This window comes from Pelodiscus sinensis, chromosome 3 (genome assembly GCF_049634645.1).
Source record: "Pelodiscus sinensis isolate JC-2024 chromosome 3, ASM4963464v1, whole genome shotgun sequence".
Taxonomy (NCBI): Eukaryota; Metazoa; Chordata; order Testudines; family Trionychidae; genus Pelodiscus; species Pelodiscus sinensis.
This window is the reverse complement of record NC_134713.1, coordinates 194,028,010-194,049,096: the sequence shown is the minus strand read 5'-3', so window position 1 is coordinate 194,049,096 and position 21,087 is coordinate 194,028,010. Positions and strand designations below refer to the sequence as shown.

Below are 21,087 nucleotides of genomic sequence, written 5' to 3'. Positions count from 1 at the left end.
AAATAAGTTTTTTTGTTTTTGTTTTTTGGCCAAGTGCCTGCAACTTTGTTGAACCATAATACAAGAGATCTCCTAAAAACAATCTGTCCTGGCCACAGTGAAGGGGGTTTGGAGGGGTAGGCCACAGTCCCTCTTCCCAACCCCCTTTTCCCCCTCCACACTTCCCCCCCCGCACACACTCTTTTTCTGTGCTCCCACTGGACATCCTAACGAGCTGCCATATTCCCAGGCCTGGCAAAAGCCACAGACCCTTTGGCAGCAATGATTCTGGTCCATGCATTTGTGAGCTCCAGGTTCTAATCTCTCACTGAACTGTCCTAGGAATGAGGACAGCAGCCCTGAAAAGAGATTCCCTATAGCATCACTCCTTAATGATACAGGTCAGTCAACCTTGCTCTCTTTGGCGCTCACTTGCTTCACTGATTCACCAGGGTCACATTCAAGGTTTCGATCGTGAGGCTCCAAGCCTTCCATGGAGATGGGCAACCTCTCCCCACTGCAGTCAGGACCTCTCACAACAGCAACGTTCCAGCAACGGAAGCAACAGAACTGTCTACCTTGCAAGTGTAGGGAAAAGAACTTGGTAGCCCCCAGTGGAACATGCTTCTGCAAGAGACCAGAGTGGCCCCAGACTTTGCCACATTCAAAACAAAAACCTCATTTCTTCAGCGTCACATCACTCCATCCTTTTCGTTTAGTTTGTTGGGGGGGAGGGGAGTGAGTGAGAAATGTATTCAGTCCAAATTGTAGACGTTGTAACGCACTCCAGTGCCATGATGATCGGCACTGTTTAAATGGCTAGAATGAGAAAGGCTAGAATAATGGTCCATGTGCAACCACAACTTGGACACTTACAAATTAGTGCACAGAAGGCAAAAAAAAAAAAAAAAAAAAAGATCTGCTCTTAGATGTTGTCCATTATATATTGACAGTTCCCTGCCTTCCCATGCTGGTCTTCCTAGGCACTGACAACGGGTCACTCAAACTGAACAAGTCAACCAGACACTGCATTATGCAAAGAATCTCCTCTTTAGATATCAAGATGAGATCCCAAATTCGCTACTGTAATTTGAACAAGCTAACAGGAGAAAGGTTTCTTATGAATTCCTCGCTGGAGTTACTGACAGATTTCTTTAAGGTAAGATGTGATCCCCAGATCTAGAAAACAACAGACAAAAGTTCTCCAAAGTTCAGTGTCCTATTACAGAAGCAACCCCTGAATTATTTCCTTCCCAAATAACACTCATACGTGGAAGAGTCGGGAATGTTTTTTCCCCGCGCATTTGAAATAAGAATTTTGCCATTTTGCCCCTTCAAACTGAACTAGCTACTTCTTTGAATGTAAGGGTCTGGTTTTGGATCTCTTGTGGTTCTAGTGCTCAGGCCTCCTATGCTGTGTTGTTTCAACTACTGGAGAAAGATTTCACACATATTTTAGAAAATCAGAGAAGGCTTACCACAAAAAAACAATGCGGCACTTCTATGATTGAAACAAGGAAAACAACACACTTTCATGCTAAATTCTTAAAAGAGCTCTGCCAAATGCCTCCATACATTGTGTTAAGAGTAATAAAAACACAAAGGATGTGTAACATGTTAGTTATAAAGGGCTATGGAGCAGCTTTGACCTTATGAAATTTCCATAGGGGCCCTCCAATTTTAGCTCTGTGCATGGAAAAATCCCTGCTCGGCTTAAAGAGTGAGCATCTTCTAGACTCCTATTTACATTTCATAAATTATACATCAACTTCAAGCCATGAAAACCACTTCCCAAATAAAAAGAAAAAAAACCAGATGCTCCTTATTCTCTGACTTTTATAAATTGATACGCATCATCTGGGAGACAGATTTTTTTTTCCACTTTGAACATGTGAAAATGTGTTTATTGATTACATTTTTGGTTTAGTATCTTCATTTTTTTTTATGTTCCTTAAAAAACCCAGATGCTCTAGGGCAGTGGTGGGCAACCTACAGCCCATTGGGGGTTTCACAGTGTGGCCCGCCAGATAGTTTGTTTGCCGTTGTCCACACACAAGGGTAGCCAGAGTCTACCGGTTTCCGTCGTCATAGGTTTTTTTCCTACCAATATTACTAAAGTGAGATAAACGAAAAGTCAGGGCCCGTGAAGTGAGGTGCATGCTGGTTGCTCACAACATTAACCGTGAGAGCCGTGCGCTCCCCCTGCATCCAATCACAGCGATGCTACTGTTTATAGAATCATAGGACTGGAAGGGACCTCGAGAGGTCATCGAGTCCAGCCCCCCGCCCTCAAGGCAGGACCAAGCTCCGTCTACACCATCCCTGACAGATGTCTATCTAACCTGTTCTTAAATATCTCCAGAGAGGGAGATTCCACCACCTCCCTTGGCAATTTATTCCAATATTTGACCACCCTGACAGTTAGGAATTTTTTCCTAATGTCCAATCTAAACCTCCCCTGCTGCACTTTAAACCCATTACTCCTTGTCCTGTCCTCAGAAACCAAGAGGAACAAATTTTCTCCTTCCTCCTTGTGACACCCTTTTAGATATTTGAAAACCGCTATCATGTCCCCCCTTAATCTTCTTTTTTCCAAACTAAACAAGCCCAGTTCATGAAGCCTGGCTTCATAGATCATGTTCTCTAGAGCTTTAATCATTCTTGTCGCTCTTCTCTGTACCCTTTCCAATTTCTCCACATCTTTCTTGAAATGTGGTGCCCAGTACTGGACATAGTTCTCCAGCTGAGGCCTAACTAGTGCAGAGTAGAGCGGCAGAATGACTTCACGAGTTTTGCTTGCAACACACCTGTTGATACAACCTAGAATCATATTTGCTTTTTTTGCAATAGCATCACACTGTTGACTCATATTCAAATTGTGGTCCACCATGACCCCTAGATCCCTTTCCGCCATGCTCATGTGTTCATTCGGCACAACCTGCAAATTCTAGCTATGCAAGCGCAGTGGACAAAACTACCCCATCCCGGGAAACCGTCTTGATTACAACAATCTTACGGCCCACTGGGATGGAGAAGGGCCACTCCTATGGCTCACTTGCTAGCCTCAGTCACCCCTCACATTTCTAGGGAGTGAACTTGCACTGCGCAATCTGCAATACTCTGTCCACAAACCTGGCAATTTGTATACTATGGCAGTGTGACCTTGCACGCTGTTTGGCTATCATACCCCAATTCTGATCTAAAAGGGACTAACTAAGGATTGGGATTGTTACAGGCAAAGCACTGTTATGCAGACCAGGCCTGACTCTACTGTAGCTAAATCAGATAGAGCACAGTACTCTGGGGGTTACTGACACGCTGAAGTATCTTGCTGAACTGGGACTACAGAGCCGGGGTAGGGGGTTCATCAGCTTGCAGATGACACAACCACCCACATCTCCCCACTAATCCTGCCCAATGACCTTATACGCATGTGAAAGAAAAGGGGACACAAGATGAAACTGTGGGGAAACCACATGAAAACCTGCACTCCATCGTGAAAAGGCTTAGCAAAAAAGGAACTGAACCAGGCAAAAGCAGCATGATCCAGCCGCCTCACATTAATGGTACCAAACTCTTAACTTAACTCTATAAATAGGCTTAGCCAAATTCAATTGTATTTATTTTTATCATTTCAACAGCCATTGATATTTACATTTAAACATTTTTTTTCTTTTTTATCCATTTACATTTTCACAACCGTGGAACGTTATGGACTCAGCCAATGAGAGCACTGGATAATTAGTTCATGACAGAACACACCGAGATTCAAACAGTTCAAGCACTGAAACACAAACTGCCAACATTATACGTCAAAATATACAAAATAAAATAGCCTTAAATCAAATTCTAATAAGTCATCAAGCAGCATTATTCTTACCTATCGTGAATTTCGATTATTATCGATGGAAATATTTTTGTCATTGTGCGTGAAATCTAATCCTTCAAAGCCTATCTATAGATTTTATACGACATGCTTTTCAATAGGGATGTTAACTAGTTAACCAATAAGCATACCAGTAAGCAGGAAGCTTTATTGGGATGCTTCCCAGTTAACTAGGTAACTGACTCTTGCCAGTTAAGTCCAGCGGCAGCCAGTTGCGCTGGGCCATAGCAAGCCCAGTGGGTTGGGCAGCAGGACTAGATACACAGCAGGACCCCATTTTCACATTCTTGCTTTCCAATGTCACTTAAAAGTCCATCATTTTTCCCCATTCCTAGACATGGCCATATTGAGAGACTTGTCAAGAATTGTGTTTGCATTTCTGCATATAAAATGAAAGAAAAAAAAGTTTCTATCTAGAAAAAAGTCTTACAAGTGCTAGTAAGAATTAAAATACATGTAACTATAAACATGCTATTGGAGTATCAAATTATTTTGAACTGGGAAGGAGTGAGTTAGAAATATATGCTGCAAACAATACAGTATTTGAATCTATACATCTAAAAGGGCTGTTGAATGAAATACTAAAAAAGCCAGATTACTCCATACAGTTTACCCAGCTCAAAAAGAAATAAAAGCTTGCAGCTTGCCTTTTGAAGGTCAATTCTGCTAGAAAACTAGCCTGTGTGCTAAAAAACAGACTAAAACATGCCCCGTCTCATTCATGCTCCGAAGGGTAGAACAGTGTTGGTACAACAGATGTTTTGTTCCGCATTACAATCCAGGATGGAGATTAGAAATGTTGGATGGTGCAACACAAAGATTAATCAGAGTCTCAAAGAGAGACAGATTAGGAATAAAACTAGAAGGCTGGCGGTAAGGAGAGGGCACACAGAGCATTTCATTCACGAGTAGTTCCAAGAATATGGAACAAAATTTTTCAGTGTTGCAATTTCAACAACACATACTGTTGAGTGAGAGGGGTAAAATGGAGTACACTAAATGAGGACTTCATGCTGTGCAACAGGCTCAAATTACCTACCCTCTTGCACTTCCTGGAAATGGTTCTTTTACCGTGGTAACGCAATTAACAGACAACAGTTAGAAGGGAGACAAACGACAATACTTGCATTTAAAACTGCTACCCCTCTACTTCTCCTCACAGCCTTGTTTGATGGGGGAGAACTACCACTATTCAGTTAACCACTGGCGCTTCAGACTTTTTGCACTTATATGAAAAAGGAGAATAACTGATGGTGCTTAAATATAATGGGCAGTTGAACTAATGACCTTCATTCCATAGATACAAAAAGTGTGTGTCAAATTTGGTAGTGAATTTGGAAGTATTTTCTCCAACAGGTGTCCCAACGGGTACGTCTAGACTACAGGCTTTTGTCGACAGAGGCTTTGTCGACAGATACTGTCGACAAAGAGTGTCTAGACTACATCCAGTTCTGTCGACAAAGCAAGCTGCTTTGTCGACATGACAGCGTAGACGCAAAGGACAGTGAAGATGCAATAACACCTTCTGTCAACAGAACTCTGTAGACAAAAGGCGTTATTCCTCGTAGAATGAGGTTTACTGCCGTCGACAAAACTGCTGAGTTCTGTCGACGTTATGTCGACAGAACTCAGCGGTAGTGTAGAAGCAGGTAAAGTTCTGTCAATAAAAGTCCACTTTTGTCAACAAAACCCTGTAGTCTAGACACACCCAAGGTGGCAGCTCCTTTGGTCTCCAGGAATCACAGCAGCAACACACCCATACAAGGTATGAGCAATGCTGAAGAAGTGGGCTGTGCCCATGAAAGCTCATGATAACATCTACATGTTTTGTTGGTCTTTAAAGTGCTACCAGACTATTTGTTGTTTTTTAAGTTTTTCCTGTTACAGACTAACTCGGCTACCTCTGAAGACATAAAAATATAGTAATTTTAGGGACTGGCCAGACTTACCATTATACACCCCTGTATAGCCACAAAGACTCACCCAATGGAAGGGAAAACAAAGGAAGCTTCATTAATCACTAGAAATTATTCAGTTGACCATCTCTCTGCTTCCTTTAGGCCTTTCCTAGACAATTTAGACACATTTTTACTGATTACCATTGTTTAAAGCTCTATTGTGTAATTTTAAAGGGACTGTATGCAAGAGACATTACTGCAGATGAGACTTCTCTTAGGGTTTTACCATTCTCCCTTTTTTTATATGAGGCCCAAAATAACATTACAAAGAGTACCCTCGGATATTTAGAATTCCTGATTTACCTAGTCTAATGTTTGAAACAACTGTATCTAAGCACAGCCTCCTAAGTAATGCAACTCTGCTGACATCTAGTGTTCAGTGTGTCCTTTCAGGAATAAAGAAAGGGTTTTGTTTTGTTAAGAAAACACATTAAAGAGATAAGAAGTTGGTTGTGCCCCCGAAAGCTCACGATACCATCTACATGTTTTTTTAGTCTTTAAAGTGCTGAAAGACTATTTGTTGTTTAAGTTTTTATATTAAAGAGAGACAGAGCTACCCTTAGTCTCTAGTCCAGGAGCATTCTCTGTGACTGCAAAAAGACTGTCCATAAAACACAAATACAGGCACAATCAAAACCTGGAAAATGGACAACAGGGCTTGCAATAGCCCACAGGAACTCAAGGCCACCTCATGCATTGAAATGGCATTCTTGGTTAGCATGATTCCACAGTGCTGCTTTATTGCACCAATTTTTAGGAACAGTCAAGGAGATAAGGGAAAGAATTATGTGAGAATACAGTAACAACTAAACATCCCCCTCCTGTTCTGCAATGTGATTTGTCCTTTTCATAATTGTTCATTTTTTTTAATTGTATCCTTTGGTATATATAGTTGTGACTACTTTCTTCTACTATTTGATCTGAGGAAGTGGGTCTGGCCCACGAAAGCTCATCATCTAATAAACCATCTTGTTAGTCTTTAAAGTGCTACATTGTCCTGCATTTTGCTTCAGCTACCCCAGACTAACACGGCTACATTTCTATCACTAACTAAACATCAAGTATTATAGCCAACATACTGGTCAGTTCTGGGTCAGTTCCATGACACACGAGGGCCGATATGCATAAGCAACAGCAATTGCTGCTTTAGACTACAACTGAAAAACCCAATGTAAATCTACAATAATAATTTTTACCCTAGAGAACAGCAGAAATCTCAATACCTGAGAGAAATTGAATTCTCAGAGTCCTCTCTTCTGAGGCAATGTATCACAGCCCTGTTGCCACTACTTCTCATTAGCCTCAAATGCCGCTCAGGGTTTAAACTGGCAGCATTTTAATTTCGCAGAAAAACTAGCTTGCCTGTTGATTCCCCCATGTATCCACCCACGTACAATAGTCCCAAAATGTCAAAAGTCTTGATTATTTATTTTTTAAAAAGCAAATGCATTAGAAAAACAGTCTATGACTCATGATTAAAAGGATGCCTTAATGATGAACAACAAATGTATTATAAATGCTGCTCTGCATGACACATATGTGACCTTTAGCAAGATGGTAGGCAGCTTCCAAGAAGCCACGGAACTGAAGAAAAATGATTTCATTTTGCAGGGACAATTCACAAAGCATTAGGCCCTTATGACAAAAGGAAGCTGCACTTTGTGACACAGAACAAAGTAAAGTCCTGAGCCACCCAACTGTCCACCTTGAGAATTGTACAAGCATTTCCCTTCACTCTGAATGAGAGCCGCCTGATGGCTCACCTCAGGGATGGACTATAAGCCGGATGTGGCTCACCAGAGTTAGCCTCCGCCTGGCCACCAGCTCTTTTTTTTTAACCTGCGCCTCCACATGTACGACTTGACGCTCCTGTTGGTCACGGGGTGCTGTTCCCGGCCAATGGGAGTTGCAGGAAGCGGTGTCCCGGTCCACGTCGACTCCCACAGCTTCCATTGCCAGGAACCCTGCGACCAATGGGTGCTTCAAGCGGCCGCACTTGTGGAGGCGCCGGTAAATAAAGCACTAGCAGCCCGCCAGGGGCTAATCCTGCTGAACCATATGTGGCCTGCGGGCCGGTTATTACCCACCACTGTCTTACCTGCTTCGGGTCCACAGTAGCAGCTGGAGACTCCAATTCTATAGTTACAGGACCATCATTCTGGATATGTACCTGCATGTAGGCACCAAACTTGCCATCTGAAAATGAAAAGAGAACCAATAAAGATTTCACGGGACTCGGACGAGCATGATGTGCACTATTGAAAAAGCGTGCTCCTGGTTTTGTTTAAAATGACTTATTGAAGTTAAGGCTTTGCACCTATATGTACCTATACCTAAATAAACAGGCTGACTTTCAGGAGCTCTGAGCACCCGGCACCTTCCTCGAATGAAATGCTTATGAATAAATTAAGCAGAAATAAACACTCATGCTTTAGCTTGTAAACTACTGATAGGGGCTAGGGAGAAACCTGTAAACAAGTTATTCCATAATAGTCCATTATGGAGGAGGGGGGATTAACTCTTCTTATACATCTAGTACTTGTAGGACATTGAACTAGATGGACCCATGGTCTGATCTGATATGGCAATTCCTGTTTCTGTCTGAAAGCTAGGACATTCATCACAGAGGTGCTGCAAACAAGTGTAATTGTGCTCCCATGGAGCGGGGTAGGAATATGCTTGCAATTACTAACTTAGAATGTTTTTTAATCATTGACATTTCTTGTGGACATATTTACGGGGGAGGTTTCGTACATCTTGTAGCACGTGGTTTCAAATAAAAAGGCAATGCGATATAATTTGGAGAAGTGACCATTTTTGTTGTGTTTCTATGGCGCCTAGTGTTACGGAGTTCCGGTTCATTCCTAGGGCTCCAAGGCTTTGTGGCAATTACAATAACCACCCACCCCATGGCTTATTTGGGTAAATGGGGCTTTCACACAGCCTGAAGTAGAAAGAGGTAGGGACACCGTTTCCAAGAGATGAGGTCTGCTCTTCACACAGAGAAGTAAATGCTGAGAGGATAACGGAGCTTCCAATACATAAAGAGAATTAGGATGGGTAGACTGGGCTTTTCGTTCACACCAGGATGGAAGACAAGAGGCAGCGAGTGCTTGTTGTGAGCGGCAAACAAAGAAAGAGATGCAGTACAAGCTCTTGGTTTGTTAAGTCATAACTAGGGAGCTGCACCCTCTGCTTGCTACGCTCGCCAACTGCGCTCTCTCTGGGGGTAGGCAGCCCCCAGCTCTGCCCCTGGCCGCGTCAGCCCCCGCTACTGCTACGGAAGGCTGGGGTTGCGCCCATTCTGGGAGGCCGCCGGGGAGGGTCGGGCCGAGGCAGCTACCACTCTCCCCCCCGGCCGCTGGGGTGGGAAGGGCTGGGCCAGGGCTGCAGCGCAACTCTGGGCTGATGACGCCACTCTGTCATTCCACAGGAACAAGTTTCCAGTCTGGATCTGGAGGACAAGAGCACCCTATTGAACCAGAAGCAGCAAGCAGCTACAATGGAGGGCGGCTGATGAAGGTTCGTCGCTCATATTGAAAGGTAGAGGAAGCAGGAAGGCAGGAACAAGGGGCAGAGGTTGTGACATGAGGTTGGAATAGGGTGGGCACAGACAGGCCAAGCTGCTTAAGTCTCAGCAATGAATTACCCCAAATGGCTTTGCTTTTTTGGGGTGGGGGGGGCACAGTATAACGTTCTAGTAATGCCTCCATAGTGTCTATTTCCAGCGGGGCTTCCCAAGACTTGTGCCTGGGCCTTCCGTTTCCTGCCAAACTGAGTCTCAAAGCAGTTATGGCAGCCTCAGGTTTTCTCCCTCCTGTCCTCGTCTGCTACTCCTCTTCCTTCTCGCCCCTCCTCTAGTTCTTCCACAGCCTCCTGACATTCCTTCAGCTTCCTCCACCCCGAGTTTGTCCTCTTGCTCCGAGGGCTCTCCTTGTCTTCATTCACGCCTACGTGGTTGAGATGGGTTAGCTACTAGCCCCCCGTCTCACAGCGCTCCACTCCGGGGATGTCAATTTTGGATGGACATATTCCTGGAGGTTTTGTCATGTGACATAACCTTTCATTAAAGCTTAATCTTTAATTCCTAGTGACTCCAGGGGCATGAGCTTCAGTGTCCTTTTTAATCCTGCCTTTGACACAGCAGGCGGCAACACAGAGAGAAAAATGCTGGGCAATGCCTCGTGGGAGAGGGGGGAAAGGATACCAGACAGTAGCAGTGATCCTACAGCCCCTTTACTGCTGAACACGGGGGACTAGGGAACCCCAGAGGTAGCTTTGTGCACCCCAAGGATGGCACAGATCACTGACACACTGCCTGATGGCAACGCAGCCTGATCTTAACTGCTTTGGTGAAGAACGTCGGTCCAGCTGCAAAAACACTGGACCATTTTGGATCCGGCTTGGAAAGGATTCTCCGCGGAGAGTAAATGGCCTTTTCTTAAACTTTGCAGTTCCCGAGTTTCTGTGCCTGCTGCCTGATCGTCTCTGATGGAACCTCTGATTGTGAGCAGAATTACAGGCTCACATTAACTTTATCTCAAAATTACGGGCTAACATGAGGTCAAATTTCCCGAGCACAAGGGCTTCTTCCAGTCTCTAGCCAACGTTGTGAAAAACCCCAGGGGAAAACCATTCCCCTGTCCTTGGAGTAGTGTTCTCAGCACAGATGCGCCCAGAGCCACGTCTAACAAATCAGATACATCAGACGTTGGCAGCCAAGGGAGGTGATGCACAAATCCCATTTTAACTGCACAACAGACCTGAAGAAATGTTCGAGACCCATTTGGGGCCGGCCAGCCAAGAGCTGAGCCTTGCAACAAGTAATGAGCTGAATCCCAACCTATGCACTGCAGGAACCTCCAGTCTGAATCTCAGATGAGGTGCCAGTTAACCAGTTACCGGTGAACATCACCCAGTAAGGGTGATGCTTAGCAGGTTCACTGGTTACATGCTAGTTTGGCCACAACAAATCTACTGCCACATAACCCTACATGTGAATGGGAAGGGTCTACAGAACGCAACTGTCTTTATAGCACATTCTGCAGCAGTACCTGATGTTGTCTGCCTGCCCAGTGCTTCGCATCCTCCCTTCGGGCCAAGAAGTAAAATTCCCATGGGCTGTGTCTACACTGGCATGAATTTCCGGAACTGCTTAAAACGGAATACTATTCCGTTTTCAGTTTTTCCGGAAAAGAAGCATCTACATTGGCAGGCTGCTTTTCCAGAAAAGCCCTTTTTCCAGAAAAGCGTCCGTGGCCAATATAGACGCGCTTTTCCGGAAAAGAGCCCCGAGCGTCATTTTCGCGATCAGGGCTTTTTTCCGGAAAAGACTACTGGGCTGTCTACACTGGCCCTTTTCCGGAACAGTGTTCCGGAATAAGGACTTATGCCCGAGCGGGAGCAGAATAGTTTTTCCAGAATAGCGTCTGATTTTGTACAGTAGAGCATCGTTGCTTTTCTGGAAATTCAAGGGCTAGTGTAGACAGCTCGCAGCTTATTCCAGAAAAGCGGCTGATTTTCCGGAATAAGTGGCCCAGTGTAGACACAGCCATGTTGTTCCCAAGTGCAAAGTCCTTTGCTTGGGCTCTGAACTGCAGACAAACTTGACCAAATATGTCTTCACAAATGGGAGCGATTTGCTTTGAACAACAGTAAGCAAATACGCACCAAAGCTGCCATCTTCTTCATGATCATCAAAGATGTAACAACGCACCGTTGCTCTTTGGAGGCTAAAAGTCACAACAGCCAAAACGCAAAGCAAAAAAGAGATTTGTTGCAATAGAAACTCACTCCTGATTTCCCTAAGGGCTGACAATTACGAAGAGTTATCGCTTTAAAAAAAGCTACAACAAACCTTATTTTCCATTCAAATAAAGATGCCATAAAATATTCACTATCCTGGGGAAATGCCATTCTATTCTCAATTGCTAACTAGCTATGCACCAAAAATACCAAGTAATCATGGAAAATAAAACACAATTTATGAGACTAAAGTGCTACCAAGCAAGTGAAAAACAGACTTGATCTCCCTGGTACTGCCTCTTTCTCAATTTGCAAACTTGCAGGAGACTGGAATATGAAAGGGGTCCCACAGGGAGATGACGTCAGAGCAATCAATAAGCCACAGTCATTATAATTCTTTTGCACATTTCTTAAACTCTTTGCCACCCACGACAGATTAAAACCCACAGAGAAAACAGATCATTTTTCTATATTTGTGAACCCAGAAGTTTGCCAGTGAATCATATGTGCCAATATTTTCTGGAACTATTATAAATGATTCACAGCTGAAAAATAAGTTTTAAAAATACGGAATTTAACAATGGTTAACCAATAGCCATGTGCCCGGACCTGGAGTCTAACTACCTCTTCAAACATATAGGGAAAAATCTCTTCTACCACAATGCCGAGGACACAGTACTTTTTATAGGTTTGGTTCCCACTCACAGGGAGAGGTTCCAAATCTGCGGAACACATTAAATCTGGAACTCTAGCATGACACCAGCCTTGCCCACACCAAAGCATAAACCAGGATGCAAAGTGGTTACATGTTTATATAGCTTCCCCAGGAAGCAACTAGGGACTCTGGATAGACTTGTATCAAAAAGGTATTTGTGTAGTACATTCTCCGATACTACAGACACGGCACCAGGTCTGCACTCCTCCCCATACTTAAAATCGGCTGGATTGTTATGACAGACAATATTCACCTCGGGCAGAAGCTAAGCTTGTAGAATTTTGGCCCAACAGATACATAGAATTAGGAAAAAGAAGAGCTACTGAAAACAGCATCGTAAAATGGAAACATTTGCCACTCATGCTCAGGCTACTTATACGTTAAGGCTTGGCCTATGTGGGAACTTACGTCGGGGACGGGTAAAGGTGGGAATAATCCACCCCACTGAGGGCTGTAAATTACACCAATCCAGGAGCCGGTGTGGACAGTGGTATGTTGGCAGGAGACCTTCTTCCACTGGCAGAGAGCACCTTCACCAGAGGTGCTGAACCAGTGTAACTGCACTGCGGTAGCGCTTCTAGCCCAGTCTAGCCCTAACTTTCTGTGTCTTCCTGCCCTAGCACCTCTCTTTCTACAAAGGTAGCACGAGTTGAACCTCTCTAGTCTGGCACAGCAACATACATGATCCGGCATGATTTTAGTTAGCCAGGTGTCCGCTTATCATGGGTGTGGCCAAGTTTCCCGCAGTCTCATAACATTTGTTTATAGCCACCAGTCCTGGCTCTCAGGTTTCTGTGCTGTTATTTAGCTCTAATTTACCCCTAAATGTCTTCTCAGAGCCCAGCACACAGAGGAAGTGTGGGTAACGCTGCTAGACGATACTGACCCCCGTGGTTCGGCAAATTCTCTGCTTCAGCACCAGTCAGGTCCTGAGGGAGCCGGACTAGAGAGGTTCAACCTGTGTTTCAAAATGGTGCGGTAAAAGGAAAACCAGCTTTTGTTCTATGCAGCTTCACTCTCTCCTGTGACCACACAGACAACACGAGGGGGAAGACTACCTCATCTAGAAAGTCTCCCCAAGAGCCACGCACGGGACCGTGGCTGGCAGCTGTTTGGTTTGCGCGTCAGCTTTCCAAGCGCACAAAGACCGGGCTCTAGCAGCTGCATAGGAGGGAACCTCAGAAGAAGTGGCAAGTGCACAGTGTGACTACTACCCGCTGCCTGAGTTCACCTTTCTCAGGGTGGGATTTCTATCAGCCTCTTGCACTTCAAGACTAGCTGTTCCAGAGCAGTGACAGATGAAAGATTGTAAGTTCACTCTAGTAGTCGCAAGCAGGCTGGTTTTGGTGTCTCTACCTGTTTCTAAAGGAGCCTTCTCCTTCACCAGGAGTCACCGTGTTCTTTACACATGCGGCAACTGCTCCATCCGGTTTGGGTACTTGTACCACAAATCGTTCAGCAAAACCTTTCAACTTTCTCTTTGAAACAACCACCTCATAGGCTGTTGGGCTAGCTGTAAGACTGGATGTATTTACAAACCACAAGTTCCTGATCACTTACATCGCCTCCCTTAATTTTTTGTATGAAATCCTTTCGCTTTAGCAGTTGATATGTATGGTCCCTCTAGGACCAGAGAAGATTCTCTGCCCACCGCCCCCAATTCTGTATTTAAGCTGAAACAAACAAGCCATTTCTGAGATTTGAGACTTTACAAACAGAGGGAATTTGGCTTTCAGAATATTCTTTGGACACATCTCTCAGATGGCATGGCCTAGAAACGTCACATTTGCTTTATTCGTAAATCTAGCTGAAGGCTTGTCTGCACTGTGCATTTAAAACCAAGTTTTCACCTAGGTTTTAGTCTTAACTTCCCCACTTTCTATACAAAGACCTCTGACCTGGGTTTGGAGGGACTGTCAGCCCAGGCTGACTACCCCAGCTGGGGAGGTGGCTAGTGCCCGAGTTCCTGTTTAACGTGGGTTGTAACCGGCTGGCTAAATCACTCAAGTGCTCAGAGTCCTCTAAAGCCCTTCCCACAATTTGCTCCCTAACGACAGACAAGTTCTCTTGGAACTGACACAAACAACTGAAAAAGAATATTAGAGCAACTCAGCACCACAAACCATAGGCTATACCCTAAGGCTTGGTCTACACTCTTGGAGAAGCATAAGGATCTTGCACAAAAAGGGTTTTTTGCGCCAAACGGCCACAGCCACACTGCTTGTTTTTGCACAAAAACGGCTCGGAATAGATTATGCAAATGAAGCATGACAAAATTCTAATCAGCACTTCATTTGCATTGCCTCTTCCGGCAAAAACTCGTAGTATAGACAGCCTAAGAGTGAAGAAATAGAGAGGCCACAATAACTCAAGTATGGCGTTGTAGGCAGCACACTCATCCCTGGACTAGGGTAACATGAATTCCAACCACATGGGTTAACTGTGCAGTGCAGACATAGTCTAAGGTCTTCCCTCGTATCTCCTCCCCCACCCTTCCCCTTTCCGTAATATCTCAGGGGGACTGAGTCTGCGTCCTGGACTAGTTCTCTAGCCTGTTGACCATTATCCTTTGTGTAGTCCTATAGCACCATAGAGACAAGCAAAAATATGTAGAGTATTACAAGCTTTCGTGGGCACAACCCACTTCTTCAGATGAGCAGGAATGGGATAAAAAAGGGAACCCAGAATTTATAACAGAAAAAACAAGGGAGAGAGAGAAAGAAAAAGAAGTACTTGTCATTTGTAGTGCCGATGCTAAGGAGGCTAATTGAGTGGGTTTGAAGTGTTAGCTTAACTATGCTATTGATGTAAATGAGGTATTAAATGTATGGAAGGCATCTCTGTTTGAAATTCTGGGCTCCCTTTTTTCTCCTTTCCTGCTCATCTAAAGAAGTGGACTGTATCCACGGAAGCTCACGATACTCTCTATATTTTTGTTCGTCTCCAAGGTGCCACAGGACCACTTGTTATTTTTAAAGTGACAGACAAAACATGGCTCCCCCTCTGAGACTCGTTATCCTTTTTTAAGATTTAATGCACAAAATAATTTCTGGCAATGAAGGCTGCTGACTTCAGGAAGTTTTCAGGACAGATTTCAGGGTGTCTGAATGCTCCAGGAGATTCTCAACTGGTCATTCCAACTTTGCCAGAAGTCGGGTGAACTCACCAAGCCCCATTTGGAGACGGTTTCACTGACTGTGTGTGCTCCATCAGCTACACTGGCCCATCTCAGCAAGATTACTACAGTTTGCAACCTCCATCAGACAAACTACCAGGCTTCCAAATGTTTACAAATTATGCTGGCAAAGCCATGGCACCTGTGAGCCCCACGCTGCTGGCAAGGAGATTTTAATAGCCACCAGCATAACTACACTCAGTAGGGTGCAGACTGGCACAGCCTCCAGAAAGCATAAAGCAGTAGTTGGTCTGGTAACTAAGCTAGTTTGAAATGAGTATTACCTGGCATGTTTGCGAGGACACCAACTCCCAACCCCTCAAATATTGCCCATTTTTAAACTTCCATTTGCGGCAAGACAGAGGCAATCAAGGCTACTTTTAAAGTAGATGTGGACATTCCAGAGATAGTGGTGACCACTATTTTATTTCAAATGCACAACTATAATGTTACTTAAGGGGGGGGGGGTCAGACACAAAGAGAGAGCCATTAAAATAGTGTTGTCAAAATACAAAAAGCCTTCAAGACAGACATTCTGGTAGGAGAGTTCACAAACAATGAACCAGAAAATGCCACACAGCCAGAAAACAACGCTCGATATGCCAAAGCCTCCATATTTCATTCTCTAGGTAAGAGTGAAACGTACATTGTTTTCCATTTGATTTCACTGAGCGGTGAGGCTTCAACTAAGCAAAGTCAGTATGGACCAGATGCTGAAGTCTCCTAACGTCAAGGGGAGTTTTGCTACTGCCTTCGGTGAGAGCAGAAACTTGACCTTCCTTAGTAATAACCTGACATTCACATAAAAGGAAATATGTGATTTAGGCTCTGACTACGATGGATAAGAAGGATCCTGAAAGCTACAGTTTAAAATTTCAGGAGGCAAAAACTCTGTAATTTGATCAGATTGAGGTTTACTCTATTAAGTGTCAAAACTTAAACATCCATTAGAACAACATGACTTCGATCATTATCAGCATACCAACTGCAAAAAATATTAGACTAAGATACCGGAAAGCTGACAGGAGACTGACATTTTAGGAATGTATTTCATCTCTGGCAGACATGAGATCTTTTGAAAGTCTGTATGAGAAACAGGTATCTGGGTAATTATCATACACACACTGTCAATCAGGAGATTAACCCTTACACCTTTCCCTATCTCCCATTTTTCTCCTTACTTTTCTGTGTTCTCGTAAGCAGGATAAAGCAGACCTTTACAATACAAGTTATATTTTTACACTTCAATCTACCCTCCCAGTGATAGCAATATTTACACAATTACCCTTTCTGTATACACTTGTGTGCGATACAGTTCCACTAAACATTCAGTATAAATTAGAAGAGGACCACAGGAAGCGGAGAGAAAAGGTGAACAATGGGATGATCACAAGAGAGAATGGGGGACCCACCATGTTTCCTTTCACAAAGAGAAGACTGCTGTTCAGTTACCACGAATGAAGCAGAGGACAGAATAATTAAGAGTAGATCCAATTATCTACAATATATCCTACTACAAAACTGCATCTCTCCAGTCCAGCATCCTCGGAACCAGACTGGTGCTGAACCAGAGAATTTGCCAAACCACAGGAGGTCAATGTTATCTAGCGGCATTACCAACACTTCCACTGCTTACTGGACTCTGAGAAGACATTTAGGGGCAAATTAGAGCTAAACAACAGCATGGAAATCTGAGAGCTAAAACCCAAACTTTATGGGACTGCAGGAAACTTGGACACACCCCGATAAGTGGACATCCAGCTAAGTAAAATCATGCCGGACCACAGATGTTGCCGGACCAGTGAGTGCCAGACTAGAGAGGTTCAGCATGTACAATCACTAGCATGTAACATGGTGGGAAATGAAGGAATAAAAAGTGAAAATCATAATGTTCACTCCCCGGTGTGTGTGTGTGTATATATATCTTTAAATGGGACCAGCAAAAAAGCCTTAAGGAGAAGAGAAGATTCTGGTGTGGTCTAGCTATCTGAGGGCATATCTACACTACGAAACTATTTCGAAATAACTAAAATCAATGTAATAACTCCCAAAATAACAAAACTGAAATAGCATGTCCCCACTATGAGGAAGCCTCAAAATTAGTTTGAGGCAGACTCTGTTAATGAGGATGCACAAACTTGACTTAGAGCCCCAGGAAGGACTGGGGAGTAAATAATTCAAATTACTCTGGGGAGCAGTTATTTTGAAATAGCAGCAGTGGCATATCCACACTAACACTACTTCAAAATAACTCTCTCAAAATTAGCGTTACAGGCGGCCCCTGACTTGTGACGCAATCGGTTCCTGGGGAAGCGTCGCAAGTCAAGGGTGTCATAACTCAAACCCGCATTTACGATAGGCAGCGTGCACTGTCGTAAATGTGGGCCGAGGACATAAGTCGGGGGATTTTGGCCCCTTACGCACTTACAAAAATGGTCGTAAGTGCGGGGGGGAGGGGGTCACAACTCCGGTTGTTGTAACGCCGGGGTTTCCTGTATTCCCTGAGAAAAGCAGGAGTGCCGATATCAAAATAAACAACCCATTATTTCAAAACAACAGGCTTGGTAGTGTGGAAGCTCCACTTACAAATTCAACCTAATGGGGGTTATTTCGAAATAACGCCCTAGTACAGATCAGGGCTGAGGCAAGATTGAGGCATCAGCCCATGTATCAAAGAATCAGTGTTATGAGATGGCACAGAGAAGATGGCAACTCTTAGGGAGCAGTCCATATAAGCAGCTTTTGCTGGTGACACAGACTAAAAGCCCTGACAGGACTCTCTTCCATCCTAAACAGGAAAGACAAGTCACTCAGAACATTTCTCTACGTCACCCTTCTCCCAGTGCATTGGGTCTAACTTACCTTTAATAAGCTCCGGTTTGTAGGCTTTTTTCAGCTGGTCTAGGAAGCTGTTGTAGAAAGACTCTGCTTGCTCGGCAGGCATAGCCATATGATAGTCCGGTTTGTTTCCTTTCAGGATGCACTGCAGAGTAAACTGGCTGACACAAAGCACCTCGTACTGTTTATCCATCACGCTTTTAGACCAGTGTTTCCCACTTTCGTCTTCGAACACGCGCAAGTTTAAAATCTTGCGAACCCTGTGTGGGGGAAACAGAACAGTGAAGGCTACCTGCATGACCTCGAATCGTTTGCTATCATCACGTGTAAGGTAAGGTCAACAGACGTAAATGCCAGGACGCTGTTTCGGGAGAGTGGGGGAGTAGTTGCCGTGCATACCGGGAAGCGACTTGCTTTTCTTCCCGTTCCCCTATCAGGGAGCATGGAGAAAATACACAGATTTTGTGAGTAACTCCTCTGCCACCTCCCTTCACCAGCCAGGCGTGAGAGGCATGCACAGAAGTTGCGTACTTTCCCCTCGCTCCCGGACGGTCAGGGGAATTTGAAGAAAAGCAAGCTGAGTCCCGGTATGCATGGCTGCTCCCCTCTCCCTGCCCTCCTGAAATGGCTCCCTTGCATAAATGGCTCCCGGATAGATGCAAACACAGGTAACAAGATCCCAAATGGCAAAGCTACCAGCCATTCATTCATCCCTTCCCCGCAAGGCAATCTTATCAATATCACACATGCAGAAGCACGGGCACGAAAGCCCTGGCAAACTCTTCACGCTATTTGTATTAACGTCTTCTTTTAAACACCCTGCTACAGACCGTGGGATTGGGAGGGGAACGAAGTAACGACAGGCCAGGGAGAGCAAGGAGAAAATCGTGGACTCTGAAAGCTCACCTTTCCCTGGCTACATCAAGATAGCACTGTCTGATGTACAACGTGAGCAGGCATTGAGACCTACGAGCCTCTCAATGTGTGGAGAAATTAAGATTTATTACAAGAAAGTTTAGGTGAGAAAATTAAGGTCTCAGGCATCAGGAAATGGCTCCTCACCACCTGAGCTCTACCGCTTGCGCAGGTATAGCTAGTCGCCGGGAGGGCAGCAGCTCTCCTGGGGTCAGGCCTGGGTTTTGCTAACACTGCAAGGAGGAATGAAGGGGCACTGCTCTTTGCCCAGGAAGAGAGGACCAGTTAAGCCAGACAGCCCAGGGTCCATGAAAGCAGCCAGAACAGGTGCAACGGAATTAGAGGAGGGCAAAACTCTCGGGGGGCGAGGGGGAAGGGAGGGAGGTCAAACTGGTGATTTTAAGATAAAGAATTTGGGCACACGGTTAATGAAATGGGGAGGACAAGGGTTTATTTGAGGGAGCAGAATTGAAGTAGAAAACAAAACCAATCACCTGCCCTGAGCACACAAACAGGCCCCAAGACACTACGAACTTGACCCAACAATAGTCATAAGCAGAGATGCAATTGCCTCTTCTGTACGTATGCAACTAGCTCGTTTCCAGCGTACAGTCAGTCAGAATACTCCATTTCCATCCACCTTGATTCTTTTAGGTTCTTCCTTTAACTTTTCCTCTGTTTCATCACTTTACCTCACCTAGCAACGAGTGCTGTGAGGTAAAGTTTGTTTGGAGGAGCACATCCAGGGCAAAATGCTACAGCCATCTATTTAAATTCATCACATCGTGCCGCACAGAAGAGGACGTCGTTAGCCTACAGTTGGAACTCACTTATTGTGAAGTGCAAGTCTTTGCCTTTCCGCTGTTGTGATGGCATAAAAATGCATTGATGTTCAAGAAACTCTGGATGTCAAATAAAGAGAAACTGCTCCAGAATCAAGTTGCTGATTAAAGGCTGCTGGCAGAGACTTAAATCACATCATCCCAGCTACATTTTGCAGACAGTGACAGCACTGAAATGACAGTCTCTCTTGCACGATCAGCAGATAAAATTTCATTCAACGGCTCTTGAAGAATCTGGTTCAAACTAATTTGTCATTTTTGCTCCTTAGCAATTCTGGAGCATGCTTATATTTTATTTAAGAATATCTCTCTCTTCAATAATTCAGTCCATTTGGTTGGTTGTTTCCTGCCTTTTCATTTAGCTTCGTATATGTTGGGTGGAATAAATTAATCCCTTGGAGTTCAATGATCCCTATGTTCTAATCGCCCCTGTGCAGTACTGGTCACCAACGTTCACGGTTAATAAAGCAAATGTGAGATACAATGAGCCAGTGAATTGAACACACTGTGAAGATGGGTAGCTCAGCATCACACAGAACCCCATTTTCAAATTTCTTGCCCACCTTCTAGTTTTAGATTCTAGCAAGTCAAGCCCCGGAATGGTTCACAACTCCGCCCACTGCTCTCTTCAGTATCCAATGATAGTTACTGCCGCCCATTCTCCACTCTTCTCTCTAATCAGCAAGGACTCACCCATTTCACTCACCTTCTCCTTCCCCATTTACACACTTCTTCCATTTTCTTAGGGTATGTCTACACCAGAGGTTGCAACCTACGGTTTTAGAGCCAAATATGGCTCAGTACGGAACCAAATATGGCTCTTGTGTCACCCCCAAAACACACACAACTTTTTAAATTAAAATGAAAAATTAATTCAAAATTTTAAAAAACACGTAATTACTCATGTCAAGATGATTTTTTTTTTTGCCCTTTTCACTTTTAATGGTTCATTTTAACAGCCATTTATCCTCTCCACTCATTGGGGGTTTTGCATGTTCCCTTTTTATTTGATGGTCCCGAAATCATTCCATCAT

At 44.3% G+C, this 21,087-nt stretch overlaps 1 protein-coding gene across 1 annotated transcript in view; it reads right to left on the bottom strand.

Moving 5' to 3' along the window:
• Positions 1-21,087, bottom strand: part of DTD1 (D-aminoacyl-tRNA deacylase 1) — a 104,013-nt gene that overhangs the window by 74,743 nt on the left and 8,183 nt on the right. Inside the window, exons 3-4 of the mRNA XM_075925770.1 lie at positions 18,321-18,556; positions 7,922-8,019 (exon numbers count right to left, since the gene is read on the bottom strand). Of these exons, the coding sequence (XP_075781885.1) occupies positions 7,922-8,019; positions 18,321-18,556 (334 nt within the window). The remainder of the gene's footprint in view (positions 1-7,921; positions 8,020-18,320; positions 18,557-21,087) is intronic.